Source organism: Phacochoerus africanus, chromosome 5 (genome assembly GCF_016906955.1).
Source record: "Phacochoerus africanus isolate WHEZ1 chromosome 5, ROS_Pafr_v1, whole genome shotgun sequence".
Taxonomy (NCBI): Eukaryota; Metazoa; Chordata; class Mammalia; order Artiodactyla; family Suidae; genus Phacochoerus; species Phacochoerus africanus.
This window is the reverse complement of record NC_062548.1, coordinates 35,553,598-35,577,011: the sequence shown is the minus strand read 5'-3', so window position 1 is coordinate 35,577,011 and position 23,414 is coordinate 35,553,598. Positions and strand designations below refer to the sequence as shown.

Here is a 23,414-nt window from a genome sequence, read left to right as displayed (position 1 = left end):
ACTTTTTCAGGAAGATGGAGCTACTATCTTTTTTTTTTTTTTTTGAATGGGAGATTTTTACATTTGAATGGTATTTTCATAACAGACTCTGGGAGGAAGCCTGTGAGAGAAACTCAGAATTGCCAGTTATATTTAAATGGAAATCAACCTCCAGTTGACCCACAGAGGTAAAAAGACTTGGGGTGCCCTGGAAAGTGATCCGTTTCTGCACCTCGGACCAAGAGATCTGTGCTCCTACACTGGTGCATGTGTCTGGGTGGGGGTGGGGAGCGGAGCGCCTTCCTCTTCAGGTGACAAGGCCTGACCTGGTCTGGAATGATGAAACCGGGGCCCCCAGCTGCTGGGAAAATACTGGAAAACCCTCAGTACTGTTCATGAGCCTCTCCCCAGGATGGTTCAGGTGGTTCCTCCAGGAAATTCCAACACTGTCGGATGTTCAACCAGTTTGCCAACCCACCAAAAACCACCTTTGACCTCGGAGATAAACGGATTTGCTTTCTTCTTAGCCGGACTTTCCCTTCGCGGCTCAGCCCCGGCCTGCACAGCGGTTCTCCTGGCACCTGCGTGGCGCTGGGCGGCCCTGGTGGAGGGGGCGTGGCCTTGGCAGCAAGTGGGGAGGGGCGTGGAGGTGCGGGCGTGGCCTTGGCAGCAGGTTGGGAAGGGCAGGTTTACTCAGCAGTGGGCAGCCTCTGAACGGCCGTCATTGGGGGGTGTGCTGTGATCAGTCTTCTAAGAACCTGTAAACCTAACCTGAGGATATCTTTCTAACGCCATTGGCCCTCTCTCATCAGAACCACTAGTGCGGGCTGAACCTGGGGGTGCAGGCTGGGGCAGGCACAGACATCTGCCTCCCAGCTCTGGGACCTTTCTGGAGTTTTTCGAGTCTTTAGTTCATAGCCTTAGTGCACAGCTGAGTTTTTCTTAGGGGTGCCCCTGGAGGATAGGGACTCGAGAGTATGGAGAGATGCTTCAAGACCCCTGGTGCTTAGGGCTACCAGGCAGGCAGTGCAGGAAATCGAGAGTGTGGGCAGACGTGGATGGAAATGCAGCAGGGCTGGGGACTCAGTGATGAAGAAGGCAGCAAAGACGATTCAGTCTCTCCAGGGCCTGCTCGGGAAGGCAGTAAGTTGAACTGGTTACAAGTAGGTCTGGTTGCTGTAAAGCAACGTGAGCGCTCCTGCTTGGGGAGCCTCCCCAGAGGCTCAGGCTCTGGGCGGCTTGGGCCAGCCAGGCACAGCCGGTGGTGCTCGCCTCCCTGGCACAGAAGAAAGGAACCTGGTGAAACTGGGGACCTCCAGGCAGTGGCTCAGGCTCTTCCGTGCGATGTTTTGTTCTGAGTTTATTAAATGAGTGATGTGTTCTAGTTGAAAAGTTTAAACAGTGCCAATCTATAGAACAAACACATGGCCCTTCTTCCGTCCTTCTAGTCTCTGTCTTTAGATACGTTTATGTGCACGTGCATTTGAGGTTTCTTTCTTTTTTTTTTTTTTTTGCTATTTCTTTGGGCCGCTCCCGCAGCATATGGAGGTTCCCAGGCTAGGGGTCCAATCAGAGCTGGAGCCACCGGCCTACGCCAGAGCCACAGCAACGCGGGATCCGAGCCGCGTCTGCAACCTACACCACAGCTCACGGCAACGCCGGATCGTTAACCCACTGAGCAAGGGCAGGGACTGAACCCGCAACCTCATGGTTCCTAGTCGGATTTGTTAACCACTGCGCCACGACGGGAACTCCCTGAGGTTTCATTTTTAATAAAAATAGGATCTGGGCGTTCCTGTTGTGGCTCAGCAGGTTAAGCTGACATCGTATTCGTGAGGACACAGGTTTGATCCCTGGCCTCACTCAGCAGGTTAAGGATCTGGCGTTGCCTGGAGCTGCCTGGTAGGTCACAGATATGGCTCAGATCCCAAGTGGCTGTGGTACAGGCTGGCAATTGCAGCTCTGATTCGACCCCTATGCCACAGGTGTGGCCTGAAAAAGGAAAAAGGCGGGGGGGAAGGATCCTACACTGTCTTTTCTGTAATTTCACGTGTTTTCACGTAATCCTCTCTTGAAGGTGTTTCACCATCTGTGATGTTGGTGTGTTGCATCCTCTGTGACAGCAGACGGCTGTAAATGGACTTGCCATTGTGCATTTAATGAGTCTTCTGCCTACAGGCAGGCATGTTGTTTCCCCGCTTCCTCACTGGAAACCACACTGTCGTGAACATCCTTGCACAGTTCGTGCTTTTGCAACTGTGTGACCGCCCTCTTCTCAACATCCTCACCAAAGCTTGGCTACGGCTGCCTTTCAACTTTTGCCACCGTGCACTCCTGATGACTCGTAAGGCTGACTCTCTCGGGATGTGTTGGGTGGCCCTGTAGGACTCACTCATTCCACACATCCTCAGAGGGCACCACTGTGTCATTATCTCTACATGCTGGGTTACAGCTGAGAACCAGACCCCATCAACATAACGCACCGAATGATGGATGGGAGGTTGGGGGGAGGGGGAGGTGGCAGCAAAGGCGGCTCTGAGCACACCCCAGAAAGACCTGGAAGAGGTCAGGGAGAGAACCAGGCAGAAAGCGCTCCTTTCTTTGGGGGATGGGTGAGCGGGGAAGAGCCAGTAGCTGCGAAGGGCCCAGGGCAGGCATGTGCCCAGCGCCCACGGAGGAGCCCCGAAGTCCAGGGGTGGGGAGGAAATGAGAAGGGGACATGCCAACCAGGGAGGGCCTGGAGAGTTCTGTAAGCATTTCACATGGCAGAAGGTGGAAGCTTGGAACATTTGGAGCAAAAGAGTGCCACAATCCAACGTGTTCCGCCACCAGATCACTGGGCACCAGATGAGAGCAGCCGCAGGCTGGACACGGAGGGCAGGTGGGGGGATTTGGGCAAGAGGAGCTGGAGTTCCCATTGTGGCTCAGTGGTTAACGAATCCGACTAGGAACCATGAGGTTGTGGGTTCGATCCCTGGCCTCTGGATTGGGGATCCGGTGTTTCCATGAGCTGTGGTGTAGGTCACAGATGCGGCTCTGATCTGGCGTGGCTGTGGCTTAGGCTGGTGGCTACAGCTCCAATTGGACCCCTAGCCTGGGAACCTCCACGTGCTATGGGTGCGGCCCTAGAAAGTACAGAAAGACCAAAAAAAAAAAAAAAAAAAGAGGAGCTTGCGCCTGGGGCCACCTGTGTGAGAGCAGGGGTTCTGCTTTGGGTCACGTGGTAAGGCTTCACAAAGAGAATTACTGAAAAACCTTCTGTGCATTACTCACTGCATTCTTTCCCCCAGTGCCCGTGGGCTGTAGGAGCTGCATGCACCCTGGATGGCCCAGTACCCGCCTCCCCCAATCCACCTGTTGCTTAAGGGAGTCACGTCTCTGTCCCCTCTTTATGTATTTCTGCACATGGCATTAGTCTGCTCCCTCCACCCCAAACTTTATACCCTCTAATACCCTCTCTGTGCCCCCACTGTTATAAGCACTGTAGCTTTTGTCTCATGGAACAAACCTTGGAAGTAGTTATTTTTCCTACTATCAATCTCCTAAAAGTAGTATTTCCTCTCTAAGGGAATATGAACTCTTACTTTCTTCACATTGAACCACAGAGGCATCAATGGCTTTCTCACCATCACACGGCTTGTAGGTTGTAGAGTCAGGAATGGACCGGGGGCTTTCTGATTATGAGACCCATGTTCTGGTAAAAACACCACCACCTCGAAGGCAGGTAAAGACAAGGCACTGTCCAGCCAAGAGGACAAGGTCCAGTGGGGATAGGTTGGCATCTACAGGCCCCTTGGAAATCACTCAAAAAGTTAAGTGGACCAGGCACTACTCTAGGCCCTTGAGGAGAGGGTGGGAAGGACATTTCAGGGAGTGACAGGTGCTAATAAACAGGCTGACACGATGGCGTATGACTAGTGGTGACTTAAGTGAGGCTTGGAGGACTTCAGAGCAATTCAAGGAGTCCCAGTACAGCTCCAGAAGGTGGGGAGAGCTGTGACCCCAGAAAGGATTTGATGGAGTGCAAGAGGGGAGCCTTGCAGGTGGGGAAATGCCAGGATAACTTGGATGAGGTGCAGAGGAATGAGGTGGAAGCAGGGAGAGCTCATGAGAGTCCAGGCAAGAGGTGACAGTGACTGGACCAAGAACAGTCACCATGGAGAGAGCTGGAGAATTGAGCCTTTGTGTCCAGGCAGAACCCAGGGGCACCTGGATGGACTAGATCTGGAACAGGAGGGAAAGGGAGAAGCCAGGGTGCTGTGCTGGGTTTTGGTTTGAGCCATGGGGTGGGGGGTTGCACCATTGATTAAAATGGAGACGACCGGAGGAGGAGCCTAAGTTTGATGGGCAAAATCAGAATGTCCACGTTGGGCGGGATGCCTGTCAAATATCCAAGTGGAAATGCCACGACACCCACTGGGGCCGTTGACGGTGGAGCTCGAGGGCAACTGGGGGTGAAATGTATCTGTGGGCATCTTTGGCGCTGGGATGCAAGGGGTGCTGCTGGTCAGGATGAGGTCACACCTCAGGGCTGCAGTCACATGAGGTGAGAACCCTACCGGGACCTTCCCCCATTGAGGGACCAAGCGGCAGAGTCGGAAGGAGCATCAGAAGAGGGTGGTGGGGGAGTTCCCTCCGTGGTGCAGCGAGTTCATGATCCAGCTTGTTTCTGCGGTGGTGCAGGTTCAATCCCTGGCCCAGTGCAGTGGATTAAAGGATGTGGTTGCAGCTTGGATTCAATCCCTGGCCTGGGGACTTACATCTGCTGCAGGTGTGGCCATGAAAAAAGTAAGAGGGTGGCATTGCTGCTGAGTGGTGGGGGTGCCCACTGGTTTTGACAACGTGGAGGCAGCTCCCAGAACTCAGTGACGTGTGAAGGAGCAGCGCAGGAGGGGATAGGGCCGAGCCAAGTCCTTGAGAAAGTCCCAAGGGAACCGCCCCGGGCCTCACGGAAGGGCTGGCCTCAGGTAGGAACAGGGACACATGCCTGTGTCAGGAGGAGGAGAGGGGCTCCTTGCTCCTTAGCCGGGAACTGCCCGGCGGGGTGGGAGGCGAGGAAAGGAACAGAATAGTCGCTCCTGAGTGGGGGCGGGGCAGGGCAGGGGTCAGGACCATGGGGGGCCGTCGGGTTAGCCCTGAACTGCAAATACAGCCAGCCAGCCCATCACACGCCTTTTTCCTGCTGGGTCTGCTGCCCAGCTTAACTAGGGCTGCGTTTGGGTGGGGCGGGAGTCGATGACCGCGGAGATGCCATGAGGGCTGACGGGTCCGCCGCGGGAGCGAGCCCAAGTCCAGCCCCTTTTCAGAGGAGCCTTTCGGGTGAAGCCCCCCAGCTTAGGACATGATGGGTGGACCTCCTGAAATACCAGGCGCATTAGACCAGGAACGCCGGAACCCCCACTTTGTGTAACAAGGGGCTATAACTGAAGAGGCTCCCAGCCAGGCATTCGAGCAGAGACCAGAATCTCAGCCGTCGTGTTTGTAGCCGCGGAGTCGGCTTTAGAAACCTGTCCGCTCAGAGCAGCAGGTACATGGAAAGCGCGCGCCAAGAGTGGAGAAACTGCCGCTGCATTTGGGGAAGGGGGGTTCCCGGCACTTCCCGGCCCCCCGGATTGTTCCGCTCCCAGTCCTTCCGCCCTTCCCGCCGCCGGCCTCCCGCGCAGCCCGCGGGCTTGAGGCCCTCTTATTTCTGTGATTGAAACCCGCGCCGCGTCACGTGCTGAATACCCCCAGGTCCCGAGAGCGGTCGGTCTGTCTGTCGCCGTCTGGAGGAGCACCAGCGCCCCTGGCCTGCCTGCCACGTTTCCCCTGTCATCCAGTTGTGGGCTCCGGGGTCAAACTGCGCCTCCAAAACCAGCGTCTGCTTCTTTCTGGCTGCAGGCGACTTGTTTTCACAGCTGTGACGCGCATAGCAGTGCCCTCCCCCCCGCCACACACCCCCCACCCACCCACACACACTGTTGGAGGACCTATTACATGAGAAGCCGGGTTGTTTTTGGCTCAAAGACTTGATAAGCAGAGGTCTCTTTTAACTGAAGAAGAGCTCACCCACGGAGTTTTCTGGGATCGGGAACCGTCATGACCCAGAGAAGAATCAGACCACATCCTGCCTTTGGGGATCCCTCCGCCCTGCTGGAGCCATTTCTGGGGCACGTCTGGATGGTGATGCTCTCAAACCCAGGTCAAACCAAGGGGCAGGACCCAGAGAGGAAACGCCACGGAGACCCCCTTCCCCAAGTCCACAAGTTGCAGTTCCCAGAGAAATCTTCACGGATGTTAGCGGAGTGACACGGGTGGGGAGGGGTGGATCCCCACCACGTGGTCCTGAGCCTGAAGACTGTGCCTACAGGCCAAGTCCAAGGCGGCCTGGCCCGGTGCACCTTGACCGAGGTGTCTGCTGCAGCCTCTCCACTGCCTAGAGCCGCAGGGAGGGCAGCCCTGCCCCAGGGTTTGCAGAGCCTGGAGGCAGAGCTCTGTTCTCCGGACTCCTGCACACACAGACCTCGTCAGGGAACCGGGTACCCGAGGACAGCAGCCACATCCTCTGCAGGACACTGCTGTGTTCGGGAGTCCAGCCCAGCAGCAGGCGTGGCCTATGCGAAGCTTCCTCCAAGCTCCATAAGGCAGCTCCCAGCAAATGGAGTATTGACCAGCCCTCGAAAGCCACTTGATGAGTGAAATGAAAAGCTCATCTCTCCCCTTGGCCATTTCCCTGCTGAGTGGTCAAGACTGTCGGGTCAATTTCACTTGTGTGCTGGGGACAGGGATGTAGACACCACGGCAGTGTGCCCCAGAGGCTTATTAAAAGGAACCGTCCCCCCTGGGATCCTGGCACCTCGGTGCTGGCCAGCAGTGGGGAGGGGGAGGAGAACAGCAAGTTTTTGAAATGAAACCCGAGAGAGACCTGATGGAAGCACGCAGGGCCGGGGCGGGGGGGGGGGGGGGGGGGGGGGGGGGGGGGGGGGGGGAGGCTCGCTGCCTCCAAACCCCCATCCCCGCAGGAGCTGGAGGATGGGGAGGCCCGCGGGGGCTGTTTGCGCTCTCTCCAGGGCAGCCCCTCAGGAGGCTGTGTCCACTGCCTTCTGGCGGAGCTGAGTGCCAGGTGCAAAGTGTCAGCCCTGGAGAAGACACGTCCCCAGAGAGGCCCCCATCTCAGTGATGAGTCCTTGTGGCTCAGGACAGTCCGCATCTTAGGGGTTTGGGGAAGGAAGCCTCTGCCTCTTTTTGTCCCTGGTTTCCTGCCTGCTCGTTTGAACTGGGCCTCCAGGACGACCCCTTCATGGGCCAGAAATGGCTCCAACAGCCCCAGCCCCCAGAGGTGGGACTCAGTTATGACCTGGGGAGTTTTCTCAGAGGGACAGTGAGCCTCGCTGGAGGTTGGCCAAAGATCAGAAGCATGGGATGGGAGGGGGGCATTTACTAGGCACCCCCTCTGCCACCAGGCTCTGTCCTAGCATTGAATGCCATCCTTCAGCCATCACGCAGAGCTGCCATCACGCAGAGCATATCCTGTGATGCTGTTTTTTTAACGTGCCAATTTTTAAGACAGCCTCGAGATGTAGTTTCTGTCCCATACAGTTCATCCAGAGAACACGAATCAGTAGGTTTTTTTTTTTTTAAAGTATAGTTGGTTTGCAGTGTTTCCGATGTAGCACAGAGTGATCAGTTCTATGCATTTGTGTGTATGTAGTCTCGGATTCTTTTCCATGATGATTACAAGATACTGAGTATAGTTCTCTGTGCTGCACAGCAGGTCCTGTTACCTCTTTTATACACAGTAGTGTCTCTCTGTTAAGGCCCAAACTCCTAATTTATCCCCCCCCTTCAGTAACCAAGTGTTTTCTATGTGAGTCTGTTCTGTAAATAAGTTCACTTGCATCATTTTTTAGATTCCACCTGTAAGTGATGTATATTTGTCTTTCTCTTTCTGGCTTAGTATGAGAATCTCTGGGTCCATCCATGTTGCTGCCAAGGTCATTTCATTCATTATGACTAATATTCCATTATCTGTGTGTCCCACTTCTTTCTTCAGTCGTCAGTGGACAGATAGATAGGTTACTTCCACGTCTTGGCTGTTGTTGTAAATGGCACCGCACTGAACATGGAGGTGCATGGCCATCTTCAAATGGGACTTTTCTCCAGCTGGATGCCCAGGCGTGGGATGGCAGGATACCAAGGCTCGTTCTGTATTTGGTGTTTTGGGAATCCTCCACCCTGTTCTCCAGAGTGGCTGTACCAATTTATACGCCCACCAGTAGTGGAGGTGGCTGTCCTCTGCTCCACACCTTCTCGAACATTTGTTATTGGTAGACTTTTTAATGATGGCCATTCTGACCATGCGAGGGGATACCTCGTTGTAGTTTCGTATTTCTCTAGTAATTAGTAGTGTTGAGCATCTTTTCCTGTGCCTGTTGGCCATCTGTATGTCTTTGCAGAAATGTTTTAGAGCTTCTGACCATTTTTAGATCAATAGCTGTTAGTATGTTTACAGATACTTGGAGCCATTAGCAGTTGATTTTACTACATTTTCATCGCTTGGAGAAGAAAGTCCCCCCACCCCACCCCACGCTCACACGTTTCTCTCTGGATTGCTCTGCTCTAGACGTTCCCATGAATAGAATCACAACCCACGGACTTCTGCGTGTGGCATCGTCCACCCGGCACAGCGTTTGCAAGGTGCATCTGCGTTGCAGCACGTGGCGGGGGCAGCATTTTCTCTCTCCCCTCTCAGAGTTTTTCATTTGGGCCTGAATCAAACTGACAGAGGAAACAGGGGAGCAAACACACCCAGACTCCCAACACTGTCATATGACACGGGAGCCCTCGTCAGGAAGTGAAGACCCAACACAATGGCCTGGCCACACCTCCCTGCTGTTTCTGCCCTGATTTCATACAAAGTGGAGCAGAGTCCATGGTGGAAAAGTCAGCCGTGTGAGGCCAAAGGAAGACAGTGATTCTCACAAGACCTGTCTGTACAGACTTCTCTCCACCTCGGCTTCTCGTCCCCTGATAAGAATATCACTTTCCTTCTCGTAGAGAGAGAACATCTCTCATGTGGGAACGTCAGCTCCTGCTTGAAGGGGAAAAAGCAGCATGCGGAGCGGTGTTTTGGGCTGGGGGTGGGGGGGCGGGTGGCATCTGCCATCGGGCCTCAGAGCTGCTGCCTCTCCCAGCTGCCTGACATCCCTCTGTAGGGATGAGCCGCGCTGTGTCCATGCCCCTGGACACACCGAATTATCTATGCTCTGGGGCTGTTAAGGATGGTGCCTGCACCATCCACGTCCTCGTTTCTGTGCGGGCATTTTCCTGTCTCCTGGGTATGTACCAAACAGCAGAGTGCCCTGGTCCCATGATCATTCTGTGTTTAATCATCTGAGGAATTGCTGGGCTCTTCCCCAAGCTCTCATTCCCCCACATCCTCACCAGTACTCATTCTCGTCTTGTTGATAGTGGCCACCCTCGCGGGCGAGAGGTGGTACCTTGCTGTGGCTTCAGTCCACACTTCCTGATAATGAGGCTGACCGTCTTTTCACGGGCTTCGTAGTTGCTTGTGTATCGTCTTTGGCAAAATGGCTATTCAGCTTCTTTGCCCACGTGGCTTTCCGATGTGGTCCCCTCTCACAAGGGGGGAATCTCAGTCTCAGGGAACGTCAGTGTCCTGTCCGGGAAGTTAGCTGGTAAATGACAGAGTCAGGGCTTCTGCCCCCAGGACCCCTGTCCTTTCCCACAAGGGAAGGGGACGAGGTCATTGACTCCTGGGAGACCCAGATGGAGGAGAGGTTCTCCTGGCTGCTGAAAAAGCAGAGATTTTTAAGAAAAGAGCCTGGGAGTTCCCATTGGGGCACAGCACAAAACAACCCAACTAGTATCCATGAGGATGCGGGTTCGATCCCTGGCCTCACTCCGTGGATTAAGGATCTAGCATTGCTGTGAGCTGTGGTGTAGATTGCATGGCTCGCATCCCACGTTGCTGTGGCACAGGCTGGCAGCTATAGCTCCAATTTGACCCCTAGCCTAGGAAGCTCCATCTGCCTTGGGTGCAACCCTAAAAAAAGAACAGCCTTTCTCAGCCAAGCTTACTGAGACTGAAGTAAAACTTTTTTATATGGTAAAATTTGCCCCTGTGTATTTCTGTGAGTTTTGACAAATGGACGGGGTCATGTCACCACCAGCAAGATACAGAACAGCCCATTCAGTGCCCCCAAGTTCCCTAGGACCCCTCTGTGATCAGCCCCTCCCCACCACTGCTGGGTCTTCTGCCCCTGGAGTTTTGCTTTTTCCAGAATGTCCTGTGAAGGGAATCAGATGGGGTGTAGCCTCTGAGCTGTAGCCATATCACCAACACCATACATCTCTAAGATGACACTCACCCAATATTTGGGGTGGATGAACCAGTGTCAATTTTTTTTTAACATGAATATGCACAAAACCCATGTTTATGGGGTTTTTGTGTAGGCCAAAGTAACTGAAAAATGAAGGTGAGAAAAGCCCTGGGTATTAAATAGGAGACAGGCAGCTACGGGGGGGAATGTGGGAAGCAGAGAAGAGAAGGTAGAATCTGAGGAACATGGCTGCACGTTCTAATCACAGCTCTGGGCAGGGGGACCCTGAGCCTCAATAATGGTTACTCTCCCTGATAAAGATGCCCTGATTCGAAGAGTCATACGACCTACACCACAGCTCACAGCAACGCCAGATCCTGACCCACTGAGTGGGGCCAGGGATCGAATCCACGTCCTCAGGGATACTGGTCAGATTGGTTTCTGCTGCGCCACAATGGGAACTCTGCTTTTATCACTTTCCATGCAGTGTTCTCCAAAGCATTTTTTTTTTCCTTTGAAATGTGCCTTTGCTGGACGATCAATGAAAACTATGAGACGAAAGCCAAGGCTAGTAGCTTCTCTCATTGCCTTAAAAGAGGGTCCAGAACTGTGGCCCCATGTTGTGCTGGGTGCTGTTGACAGACTAGAACAGCATGGATACCCCGTTGGTCCATGTCGCTCTCGCCACCCGGCCAGGCAGCAGCCGCGCCCCGGGAGGCCACTCCCTCTGCCCCCTCCCTGTAGACTTTTGCCTCCGGAACCCCGTCCTAACCCAGTTCTCCTCGCTCTTTCAGTGACATCGCCGCTCCTGGAGAACGACTGACCAAGAACAGCCGGCCCAAAGTGGCTTCCCGCTTCCCGAAGCTGTCCCGAGGTCACCCCAGGGAGACGCGCAATGTGGAGCCCCAGAGCGGTGACCTCTGACCTCGCCAGAACCCCAGACTCGGGCCCTGTGTGCTGCGCCAGCTGCCTCCAGCCTGGCCACGGCAGCTGGCCCCTTCCACCTCGAAGTGACCACCCTGTCCCCACCCCAGAGAGCACACTTTCCACACCGGTCACGTGACACTGATTAAACTGGTCACTCAGAGCGGGGTGGCTCCTCGCTGGACAGACGCGGACACGTGGGCCCTGTGGGGACATCCATTCCCCTCCTGCCAAGCCCAGAGGGGGGCCCCGGGTCAGGCTCAGAGCCCCCTGGTTGAGATGCACAAGTCTGACGGCTCTTTTGGGCGGAAGGATCGTTCAGGAAACTCCTCCAGACTCTCGCCCCCACAGGAATCCGAGTGACTGTTACCCTTTGTTTGTGTTTCATGGCATCGCCTGCTCCGGCCTGTGGACATGAAGGGTTTTGGGGGGAGGGGCTCACTCCTTCCCACGCACTCCCCCAAGTGGTCGGTACACACCCTAGTTCTTGCCACCAGGCTCCAGCGTGACAGTCCCGTGGCCTTCGCGCGAAGGGACCGTCAGGGATGAGGAACTGTGGTTCTGGGAGAACCCTACCTCCTTATGGCTGGTCCGGGAAGGACTGGCCGCTGTAGGAAACCTGAGGGCACCTGGGCCCATGGGCCCTTTGGCCTGCCCGCAGGAACCTGGGGACGCATGTTGGAGCACCCCGGGCTCTCTAGGAAACGGGGGCCTTGGCCTCCAAAGCCCAGAGGACAGGCCTTGAGACTGGGACTCAGCTCTTGGACTCGCTACAGAGGTTCCGTGGGCCTCAGGCCATCAGACCTGGCTCCAGGGCCCCGGCAGGCTCGGCCTGGCTCTCTGCGAACTTGGGTACAATGTCCACTCTGCACAGATCACGGTCACGCCCTAAAGACATGGGCGTGTGACACGGCCTCTGTCACCCAGCATGCTCTCGGTGTCCCTCTGCTCCGGCGTCTCCAAACAGGGGGGCCCCCCACCCTGACAGCAGGTCAGAGCAGGACAAGGAGCAGCAGTGTGGCGGCCACCCTGGGCCCCTCCCACGTCACATTTCCTCTGGTACCAGAGCCATTCGACCAGTTTCGCCATCGAGAATCATGGAATACTCTCCCACCCTGGGGCGAAAGCCACCCTCAGCTGCTGATCATTACAAAGGGGCATTTTCTGGGGACAGCAGACGACGTGGACATGTGAGAAGGACGGTCAGCAGAAGCCTGGCCACATGCTCCGCTGGGCACCGTCTCAACCCCCCAGCTTCCAGCTGGACACGTGACCAGGAGGAGCATGGAGCACTTCCTCCGTGGAGGAAAGCTCTGGAAGGTTTGTGCTGCGTGCTCCTCTGTCAGCCACAGCCCTCAGAGGAGGCCCAAGGAGCTTCTCAGGAAACATTCTGCCAGGTGCGCAAAGCAAGCAGGCTGTGCTCCATGGATGGACGCTGGCACCGTGGTCAGCCCATGGGGATCAGCGGACCTGAGCGAGGCTGCATCCCTGACACATGTGCTTTCTTGGAACCCCAGTCCCCCTGTGCTGAACCGGCCACTGCCCTGACCACACAGCCCTCGTCGACCAAGTCCCCTGGCACATTCTGGAAGCTCCCACTGCCCCAGAGCCTGGGTCCCTCCACGTGGTCACTCCGACGCCAGCTGTCGGGCTGGCCCAGCACTGCCTGCACAGCCGACCCTTCACCCAAGGGTCCCTTCTGGTTACCAGACCCTGAACAGGACCACCGCCCCGGCAGCCCCAGGGCTTCCAATCAGCCAGCCTTTTCCAGCTCCTGACCCGACACACGTCTGAGTGAGCGTGGGCCTGGCCTCGCCTTCGCCATCCGCCCCACCGGGAACCTGCTTCAGCCTCCTGTACAGGGAGTTAACGACGACAGTGACAAAAAAGGCACCCGAGACTACGGAGGATAGGTGCTGATCGGGGGGAGACGTGCGCGCTCTCAAGGCTGTACTTAAAAAGGAGGAACTCCGCCTCCCTCTTTTTAAAAGCTTAGTAATTCACGGAAAGCTTGCCCTCCTCTTCCAAGATGCGGACTGTGAATGCATGTTTCCGGGGCCTCACAGGGACCCTTCCAGGCTGCTTGCTGTCTGTAGAGCCGTCTTTGTGATCCTGTGGGAGCCCTGGACTCATCTTCAGCACACAGACCAGCCCACATCTCAGCTCAGACACGCAGGGGACACACACATTACCGTGTTCCCTTTGGAATCACATGGAATATCCTGCAGGGATTTAGTCCATCCAGCTGCTCAAAAGCCTTCTGCCCTGGGGGGATGGACTTAGAAGGGGCGGATGCCCAGCTCCTGGAGGAAGACAAAATGCTGAGGTCCAGGCCGAGATCTGGGGCACAAAAGGCCACCCCGTGACGGTGTGTTAGCGGCTGCCGGTCACCCCGGATCCAATTCAGAGGGCAGCTGTCCTCCACCCCCTCGACCCATGAGAGGGAAAGAGCCCCCCACAAAGGACCTGCTGACATCACTTCTCTCTCCTCGACCTAACTAGAACACTCTTTGGTACCTCAGATGTTAACATCTGAGAGAGGCAGCCTTCCCCACGCAGAGCAGCCAGGGAGCCCGCTTCTCTCTAGGCCCTGACCCTCTAGTGCCACCCTCCGGGGAGGAGGAGTCCCCTCAGCAGAGCCAGGATGTCCGCTCGGGGGCCGCTTTAGCACAAAAGGGAGGGAACCTCACTGGGCAGGGACAACTCCGCCCCCACCTCATTTGTCCCCACCTTTTCCCCAAATGACAGAAGCCGGGGAAAAGCCAGCTGGGCATGACGGCTCTCCCTAAAAGGGAAAACCCATCTCCCGGCAGGGCATCCGAGGCTGGTGGCCGTTCAGCCCAGAGGGGGCCTTTCCCAGCCCTGCTGTAGCTCTGACACCCTGGCTTGGCTCCTTAGACCCGTTCACGGGCACACGCCGCTCCGTCACCAGCAGGGACTCACGGAGAGCGGAGCTGTGGCTCAAATGGCCCAGCATCTCTCCAGTTGGACTGGCAGCGGGCACGGAGGAGGTGGCTTCACGACAGAGGCCGTTCCGTCCCACGGTGTCTCCTCCAGCATCACAACCAGGCCCATCCAAGGGCTTCCAGGTCACAAAGGGAGGACCTGATGGAGCCGTAGCCCTGACACCATCCTGAGACCCAGCACGAGGCAGGGACTCGGGCCAGCGTGTGGGGGCAAGGGCTTGTCACCCCGCATGGCGCTCTGCTGCTCGGCTCAGGCCCTATTAAGACACGTTCTTTGATTACCGCTGGGTGTCACAGCAGTGGCGGGCTGTGTTGTGCCTTTAGAAAGGAGGCCATCAAAGGTGTTTACATCCGCGGGCTTGCTGACCCAGCTGGAGTTAACACAGCAGGACGACTCGCACCGGAGATCCAAGATTTAATCCCCAGGTTTGGGGCCCAGAGTCAGGAAATAGGAAGCCAGCCCTGTGGGTCAGAAGCAGTACCGCTTATCTCCTAATACTTGGAACCAGGGCTCTGCGGCCCAGGGCACACAGTGGCCTCGCCTTTCCTTTTTCTCTTGGGTCCTCACAGACAGTTTGCCCAACTGCTCAGCTTCACATGCAGTGCAGCCCACAGCCACCAGCTGGCCCCTCACCTGGAGGCCAGGCCCTGTCCCCAAGGCTCCCGGCAGACCTCTCCTAACCCATCACCTGCTGCATCCTGCCTCCATCCCTAGCCTGGCAGCCTGGGCCCAGCGTTGGTGCCCGTTCGTGGGAGGACCTCACCTGCGCATGTAACGGACGGCAAAGAACAGGCTGGATTCTCAGCCCGGAGCCGGGATGGGCCTCCCCCGGGACCTGCCAGGGAGGACCCTGCCCGGAGCATCATCTGGCTAAGAGGCGTCTGGAAGGACGAGCCATGGTCAAGTTCAACTCCAAAGGCAATACCCATCCTGACCCTGCCTCAGTATCTCACTTGGAATGTGCCACCCACGCTGAACCTTACCCCTGCCCCCGGCCTGCGACTCGGGGGACAGAGGGCACTTCCGACGGGCAGGCATGTGCTCCTGAGCAAGGCCTTTTGCAACGATTATCTTTCCAAATATTGTACGTTGTTTCATTAAAGCTAACATGAGATGTCTGCTGTTCAGATCGGCTTCTGTGCTAATTTTGCACAATTGTAGCACTGTATATTTTATCTAACATTCCTGCGCCAAAAAGTTCATTTGTCATGTCTCCGTAACACATGGTCTTAATCATGTTTCTAAAAGAAAACTTGAGCTACTGGATCAACGGAAGGGAGGGTGGAACATACCCATCTCCCGCTCTGAGCAGAGCGGCTGTCCCAAAATGCCGTGCTCTGTTCATTGCCAGGATGTCTCCGTTCCCTTCCGCCCTGCCCATTGCCAGGGATGGGCCTGATTTTGGTGGGAGCCAAAATGCTCCTGCCAAGGAGCCCTCACCACCACACTGAATGGGTTTCCTGACCTCCCTGATTGGTGTGGGGTCAGGGGCTGTTTCTTTCAAAGTCTAGAGCAAGCATGCGCCCATTGGGAGAACATGCTGGATCCATCTGCGTTTCGAGTCCAGGAGTTCGGTTCTGAATGGGCGTGGGAATGGTTTTTATCGTCATTGAAAACCACTGGCCAACCTGCCCAGGCTCCCCCTCCCGCTTGAACTGGATCAAGTCAGCCTCCTGCCTTCACCACCTGCAAAGGGAAAAGCCATGCACCTCTGAGAGTCCTTTTCCGCCATCACTCGAGGCCACACAGGGAGCCCCCCAGCAGAAAAACGGGGACCAAGGACAGCAAAGGACGAAATGGGGGAATCACACGTTTGCAGCCAGAGTTGTTGACCCTCCAGAGATGAGCTGCAGAACAGGCGGTGGTGGAGCTAATTGGGATTTTTTTTTTTTTTTCTTGTCTAGGATTCATTCCAGAAAGAATGTCTTTACCTCTGCAGCCTTAGCATCCCCATCCCTGGTGTAGCCATCTGGTAGGACACTAACTCATCAGATGCTGACTTCTTGGTGGCGGGACTGTCTTGACCGCAGGCACCATGGTGACCCCCCAGGTGGAGGCCCTCGGCCCGGCCTGAGTCACCCACGATGGGGGCCCAGGGAGCCGTCTGTCAGGTGTAACACGGCGACGTATCCAGAGCCTAGTCTACTTGTCTGGATGTGCGCGAGGCCTCGAAGTCCACAGATTTGCTATGAAACATGTAGTGTTATCTTCTGTTGAGGTTTACACAATAGAATTTTTAAACAAATGTGTTTAATTTTCTAAAATCTCTTGTATTAAAATTTTCTTTTGGAATAAGCTGTGGTAATTTTGTTACAATCCGGTTGATACACACACCTTTACAACGACGACGAAATAAACACAGTGACGTTTTATAAATCGGATGTTCCCCTTACGGTGTCTGTGTCTCTGTGTCCATTCTTTTTCAGCAGTTGGGGACTAGGTGAGCTCTCACAGTACATGTTATTAAAAATTCCAGAAAGGCCCTTCATCATTTTCACCTGTTACCCTGAACAACCGGATTTGCGTGGACGAACATCGGTGTTACTTGAGGTGGAATAAAATCCTATTTTGAGTTATTAGGCAGATCCATACTCACTGGAGATGGAGAATCAAAATTCTATATAGAGGCGTTCCCATCGGCACTCGGCAGAAACGAATCTGACTAGCATCCGTGAGGATGCAGGTTCGATCCCTGGCCTCGCTTAGTGGGTGAAGGATCCGGTATTGCCGTGAGCTGTGGTGTAGGTCGCAGACACGGCTCAGATCTGGCGTGGCTGTGGCATAGGCCAGTGGCTACAGCTCCAGTTTGACTCCTGGGAACTTCCATATGCCACGGGCGCAGCCCTAGAAAACTATATATATATGTGTGTATATATATATATTCTATATGGGGGGGGGAAGACCCTCGCTACAAGTTCCTGTTCATTCACTCAGAAACATAGTTACTGGGCACCTACTGTATACCATCAGGCACAGGCCATACGACAGAGGCCAAGACCGAAAAGACCCCTGCCACCACGGGCTGACTTGCCCAGCAAAGCAGATGGGCAATGTATGCCACATATTTATATCTACACACTTTTTAAAAAAGTCACCCATCTAGATAAATACAGACCACAGTAAACGCCGTGAAGGAAGAAGCAGGGCTTGGAGAAACGGGCTCTCTCAACAGTCCAGGCCAGGCTGTCTCACCCTCAGCACTGCTGACATCTGGGGCTGGATGTTCTGTGTCGTGGGGACTGTCTTGTCGCTGTAGGGTGGTCGGCAGCCCCAGCCTCCACCCAGGAGAACCCTTTGAGTTATGCCAACCAGAAACGTCTCCAGAGTGACCACGAGTCCCTGGACTGAGGGACCACTGGGAACCCTTAGGCTCCGCCAAGAGAACCCCCGGCAGAAGGGCCATTTAAGCTGTGACCTGAGGATGAGGAAGGGCTGTGACACTATCCACACCCCCCAAAATTACACTGGATTGAAAAAGTCATACCTGGAATTCCCGTTGTGGCTCAGCAGTTAACAAACCTGACTAGTATCCATGAGGCCTCGCTCAGTAGGTTAAGGATCCGGGTTGCCACGAGCTGTGGTGTAGGTCGCAGACGTGGCTCCGATCTGGCGTTGCTGTGCTGTGGTGCAGGCCCGCAGCTGTAGCTCTGATTCAGCCCCTAGCCTGGGAACCTCCATGTGCTGCAGGTGCAGCCCTAAAAAGACAAAAAAAAAAAAAAAAGTCATATTCTATAGCCAAGTACTTAACCTTTTTAACCTAGTGATGGCTACCGAGGAGGAAAACATTCTCAGGGTGCTAAGAGCTCAGGCCTAAGGTCAGTGTGTGTAAAAGTCAGACCATCAAATCTTGGGACGTTTTCTCCCCCAGGGCCTGGCAAAGGGTGCACTGCAGACCCGAGCCCGGTGCTGTGGGCAGGGCACTTGTGGGCTAATGAAATGGAAAGAGGGGTACAAATGACGCTGGGTTTTGGGAGGCATGTGCATGGACAGCACTGCGCCCTCACTCTGCAGCTTCCAGGTTGCTCAACCCCTGTGCCCACCCAGGGTAGCCAGTATTCGAACAGACGAGAAGCCTAAGCACAGGTTGAGTGCTGACTCCAGGCCCCCCAGCCTCAAGGTGAAGGAGAAACTGGGGGAACTGTTTCCATCATGGCCACAGGCTGGGTCATCTGGGCCGCGCTCTAATTGGTCCCACCACCACCCCCCTCGTTTCCAAGTTAGCATTGAACTAGCTCCCCAATAACCTCAGCCTCAACTTCTCTGACTTCCCAGCCACCTCTGGCGCGGCTGCCTCCCAAGTACAGTATTCGCTTGAGCTCTTCCCAAATAGAGGCTTTTACTTTTTTATTCTCCCTCAACCCATATACCTAATTCTCACTTTCCCTGCTTCCAGCCACTCTGCCTCCTTAAAAGCATCAATCCCTTGGAAGCTTGTGCCATCCACCTGTAACACCCTCTGAGCCCAAGCTCGGTCTCATCTATGGCCCTCCAAGCAGAATCTCACTCACTGATGATTGATGCCTCGCTCAGGGGCCCCCCCATCCCCTCCCCACGTCTCCCTTCTCTGAGCTTCTGCGTCCCTCTCCAGAGGCCATTCCTCTGCGCCACTTGCAGCCCTTCTAGACCAGCACAGCAGCCAGCAGCACACACCTCTGGAGTCCTCTGCTCTGATCCACCCTGTCCCCCCAGCACATCACTCTAGTGGCCGCACAGCAATGACTCATCTTCAGGCCTGCAGTCTGACACTTTTAAAACCCCGTCCTCCTCACATATTCTTGCCAAACCCCTGCCTTTCCCAGCAGTGGTTCTATGGGCCATGACGTCAGCACTCCCTTCCAGACATCCTTGAGGCCCCTGCCTTTCTTTCATACTTGCTGGCAAAAAACCCAGCCCTAGTCAAGCTCAACTGACAAGATAGTCTCAAAGCCAGTATTGGAGTTCCCTGGTGGGTCAGTGGATTAAGGACCTGGCATTGTCATTGATGTGGCATGGGTTCAGTCCCTGGCCTGGAAACTTCTGCATACTGTGGGCATGGCCAAAAAATAAACAAATAAAAGCCAGTATCGTTTGTGACCGGTAACTATACACTTTGTTTTCTACATAATTTAAGAGACTGATGCATTTTGAAGAATTATTTTTAAAAGAGGTACTTGAAGGTTCACTGGTGTATTTCTCTTAGGAGTTCCTGTTTGTGGCGTAGTAGCAACAAAGCCAACTAGTAACCAAGAAGTTACAGGTTTGATCCCCTGCCTCGCTCTGTGGGTTAAGGATCTGGTGTTGCCGTGAGCTATGGCGTGGGTTGAAGGTGCAGCTCAGATCTGGCATTGATGTGGCTGTGCTGTAGGCCGGCAGCTGTAGCTCCCATTCAACCCCTAGCCTTGGAATCTCCATATGCTGCAAGTGTGACCCTAAAAGCAAAAAAAAAAAATTATTATAGTTTATATTTGGGGGTCCCATGATGTATAAAGGGTGGGGCTGGAGCTGTAAAGGAACAGAGTTTTTTTTTTTTTTAATGTTATTAAAGTTAAGCTGATATAAATTCAAATAATCCTTAAAAGTAACTGTAGGTTGTTAAGTGTAACCATCATGATAATTACAAAGGAAATAGCTACAGAAAATATACACAAGAAAACGGGAAAGTAACACTTCATGACCAAAAAAAAAAAAAAAAAAACCCCAACAAAACAACACTAAACCCAAAACACAGGAATGCATAGAATGAGGGACCAAAAAAGCTATAAGGCATATGGAAAACAAATAGCAACGACAAAATAAGTCCCTCTTGTTCAGTAATTACTTTAGATATAAATGGATTAAGCTCTGCAAGTAAAAGATTGGCGGAATGAATAAAAACACATGACTCAACTGTATTTTTTCTGCAAGAGATTCACTTTAGATCCTCAACCACAAATACATTGAAAGTGAAAAGATGGGAAGATATTCCATGTAAACAATCACCAAAAGAGAGCAGGAGTGGCATCTGTACTAATATCAGACAAGATGCATTTTAATGATAAGTTCAATACAGGAAGAAGATATAACAATTATAAACATTTACACACGTATAGTAAGTTATCCAAAGAGAGAAAGCAAAAACAGAGACTTGAAAGAGGAAATAGAGGGCTCTACGATATCCGGTGACTTCAGTACTCCACTCTCACTAATGGAGAGAGACCAACAAGACAGAAGGATTTAATGCAACAAGCCAACTACATCTGACAGACACACACAGAGCATTCTCCCCAACAGCAGCACACACACGTGCTTCTGAGGTGCACACGGGACACTTTCCAGGGTAGACCACATGTCAGGCCACACGTTAAGTCTCAACAGATTTGAAACAACTTCATACAAAGTATTTTCTCTAACCATGATTGCTCTAATAGCAATCCATAACAGAAGGAAAATGGGAAATTCACAAAATTGTGGAAAACGAAACACTCAACCAACCAATGGATAAAAGAAATCACAGGGGGAAAGAAAAAACACTTCAATACAAATGAAAACACAACATACAAAAACCTACGGGATGCAGAAAAAGCAGTGCCAAGGGGGGAAATTGATAGCTATGAATGCTTTTATTAAAAACCTAGAAAGACCAAAATGTCAGCTTTTTTTTTTTTTTGGCCTGGGGATTATTTATTAATTCAATGTAGATTAATGCATAAAATCAGCATTCTCATCTTACAACTTCAGAAACTAGAAAAGCAACGAAACTCAAAATTAGCAGGACACAACATTGTAATAAATCAACTAGACTTTAATAAATTAGCAGAAAGAAGGAACTAAAAATTAGAGCAGAAATAAAATAGAGACTAGAAAAGCAATAGGTAAGATTTAATGCAAGTTTTTGGAAGGAATCAACAAAACTGACAAATCTTTTAGCTAATAGGTTAAGGGGAAAAGGACAAGCCTCAATTTACTAAAGTCAGAAATGAAAATGTGGCCATTACTACTGATTCTACAGAAATAAAAAGGATTAGAAGTACAAGGAACCATTTTATGCCAACAAATTGAATAACCTAGATGAAATGGACACAGTTCTAGAAATGCAAAACTTGACCAAGACGGAATCAAAGAAATAGAAAATCTGAAGAAACTTGTACATAACTAGTAAGAAGATTTCATTCATCACCATAAAATCTCCCAAGCAAGCCAAGACCTGGACCTGATGGCTTCACTGTTGAATTCCGCCCAACCTTTAAAGAGGTAATGCCAGTCCTCAAACTTTTCACAAAAAAAAATGGAAGAGAAACAGATCTCACTCGTTGAGGCCAGCATTACCCTGGGACAAAGGCAAACAAAACACTCCGAGAGAAGAACGAGGGGCAAGACGGCAGAGGACCAGCACAGGCGGCGCTTTCTCCAGCCGATGCATCAGACACCCACCTGTGGAAGGAGCCTCCCAGAGCATGTGCTGAAGCCCGTCAGGAGATCTCAGACTCCAAAGGGGCAAGAAAACCTCCACGTAGCTGGGTGGGACACAAGAGGAAAAAGAAAAAGGGAGAAAGGAATCAGGAGGGGACCAGTGCCCCGGGAGGGAGCTCTCGGAGAGCAAAGGTTCCCGCACACCAGGAAGGCCCCCCACTGGCAGAGACCAGAGGAGGAGCTTCCCCGGCTTGGCAGAGGCTGCAGCAGCTGGTTTGTGGAGAGCACACTGAGGCCAGACCTCCAAGTCCGTTGGTGCTGCTGCCCACCGCACCCCCGCCGCCAAAGACACTCCGCCGGTGAGGTCAGGCTTAGGCGGTCAGAGCAAGGGAGAGGACTGGGGTTGCCTGTGAGCAGACAACCTGAGGGAGCCGGGGTGGAGGGACGCGTCATCAAGGGAGACCAGGAAGAAGCCCTAGCCTGACAGAAGGGCAAGGCGCCGTTGCTGGAGGGCATGGCGTGAGGTGGGCACCACCAGAGGGGCTTCTTTCTCTGCGTGCAGGCTTCCAGGCTGCAAGGCACCATGTGCATGAGCTTCTCAGGGTGGGTGCTGGTCACCACGGTCCTCTGAGCTCCAGAGGTGGGAGCAGACCACTGCCTCCACGGAGGGTCTCATGAGCAGGTGACAGCCATGGCGCCTTCCCTTCTTGGGAACACATGAGGCCCGTCGCTGCCATTACCCCCAGAGGGCTTGTGACTGCAAACAGGCACAGATCCCTTCTGGGCCCCTTCCAAGGAGCATGCACAGCTCACTGCCACGATTCCAGGGGAAGAGGCGGGAGCTGAGACAGGGTACCGCCCACAGCCCCTGATTCCCTGAGAGCTGGTGCAGCTCACTGCAGCTATCCCTAGGGGGTCTGAGACTGGGCACTGACCACTGCCCCCAGACTCCCTGGGAGCTTGCATGGTCTGCTGCTGCCACTGAGGGTTCTGCAAGCAGGTGCTGACCTCTGCACTTGCTTCCTTGGGAATGTGCATGGCTCACAGCCACCACCAAAGGGTGTGCAACCAGGTGTCCACAGCTGGCCACCACTGGTCTCCAGGAGGAATCACATAAGATGCTGCCACCTCCCTTCTGGACTATATCCACAGTCACAGCCCAGCTCTGGGTGTGCTCGAGAGCTGCTACCACTACCAGGAACTTTAGGATCAGGCTGCCACACCTGCACACAAATGCTAAAGGAACTTCTCTAGGTTGAAGAGAAAAAAGACCACAATCAGCAACAGGACAATTATAAATGGGAAAATCAGTAAAGGCGAACATAAAACTAGGAAATCATCCACGGACAAAACCATCAATAGTGAGAAGAGGAAAGGATGAATTCAGAATACTGAAAAATCATTTGAAATTAAAAGATAAGCAACTTAGAATGCACTATCGAAAAAACTACCATTAGCACACTCATAAACAAGAAAAAGTAATTCAAATACAACCCTAAAGATAGTCATCAGATCATAAGAGAACAAAAGAGGAAGGGAAGAAAAAAGCCCAACAATAACAAATCCAAAACAATTAAGAAAATGGCAATAAGTACATACATATCATTAATTACTTTGAATGTAAATGGAACTCAATGCTCCAACCAAAATCAGAGACTGGCTGAATAGAAACCAAAAAAAAAAAAAAAAAGACCTGTATATATGCTGTCTACAAGAGACCCACGTAAGACCTAGGGACATATAAAGACAAAGTGAGGGGAGAGAAGAAAAAATATTCCTTGAAAAGAGAAATCATAAGCAAGCTGGAGTAGCAATACTCAGACAAAATATACTTCAAAATAAAGAATATGACAA

The 23,414-nt window shown here is 53.1% G+C and overlaps 1 protein-coding gene across 1 annotated transcript in view; it reads left to right on the top strand.

Moving 5' to 3' along the window:
- The window catches only part of SNX29 (sorting nexin 29), a 551,544-nt gene extending 534,971 nt beyond the window's left edge, over window positions 1-16,573 (top strand). The window contains exon 21 of the mRNA XM_047780471.1: window positions 11,096-16,573. Coding sequence (XP_047636427.1) covers window positions 11,096-11,225 — 130 coding nt within the window. The 3' untranslated portion in view covers window positions 11,226-16,573. The remainder of the gene's footprint in view (window positions 1-11,095) is intronic.
- Window positions 16,574-23,414: the final 6,841 nt, after the last annotated feature.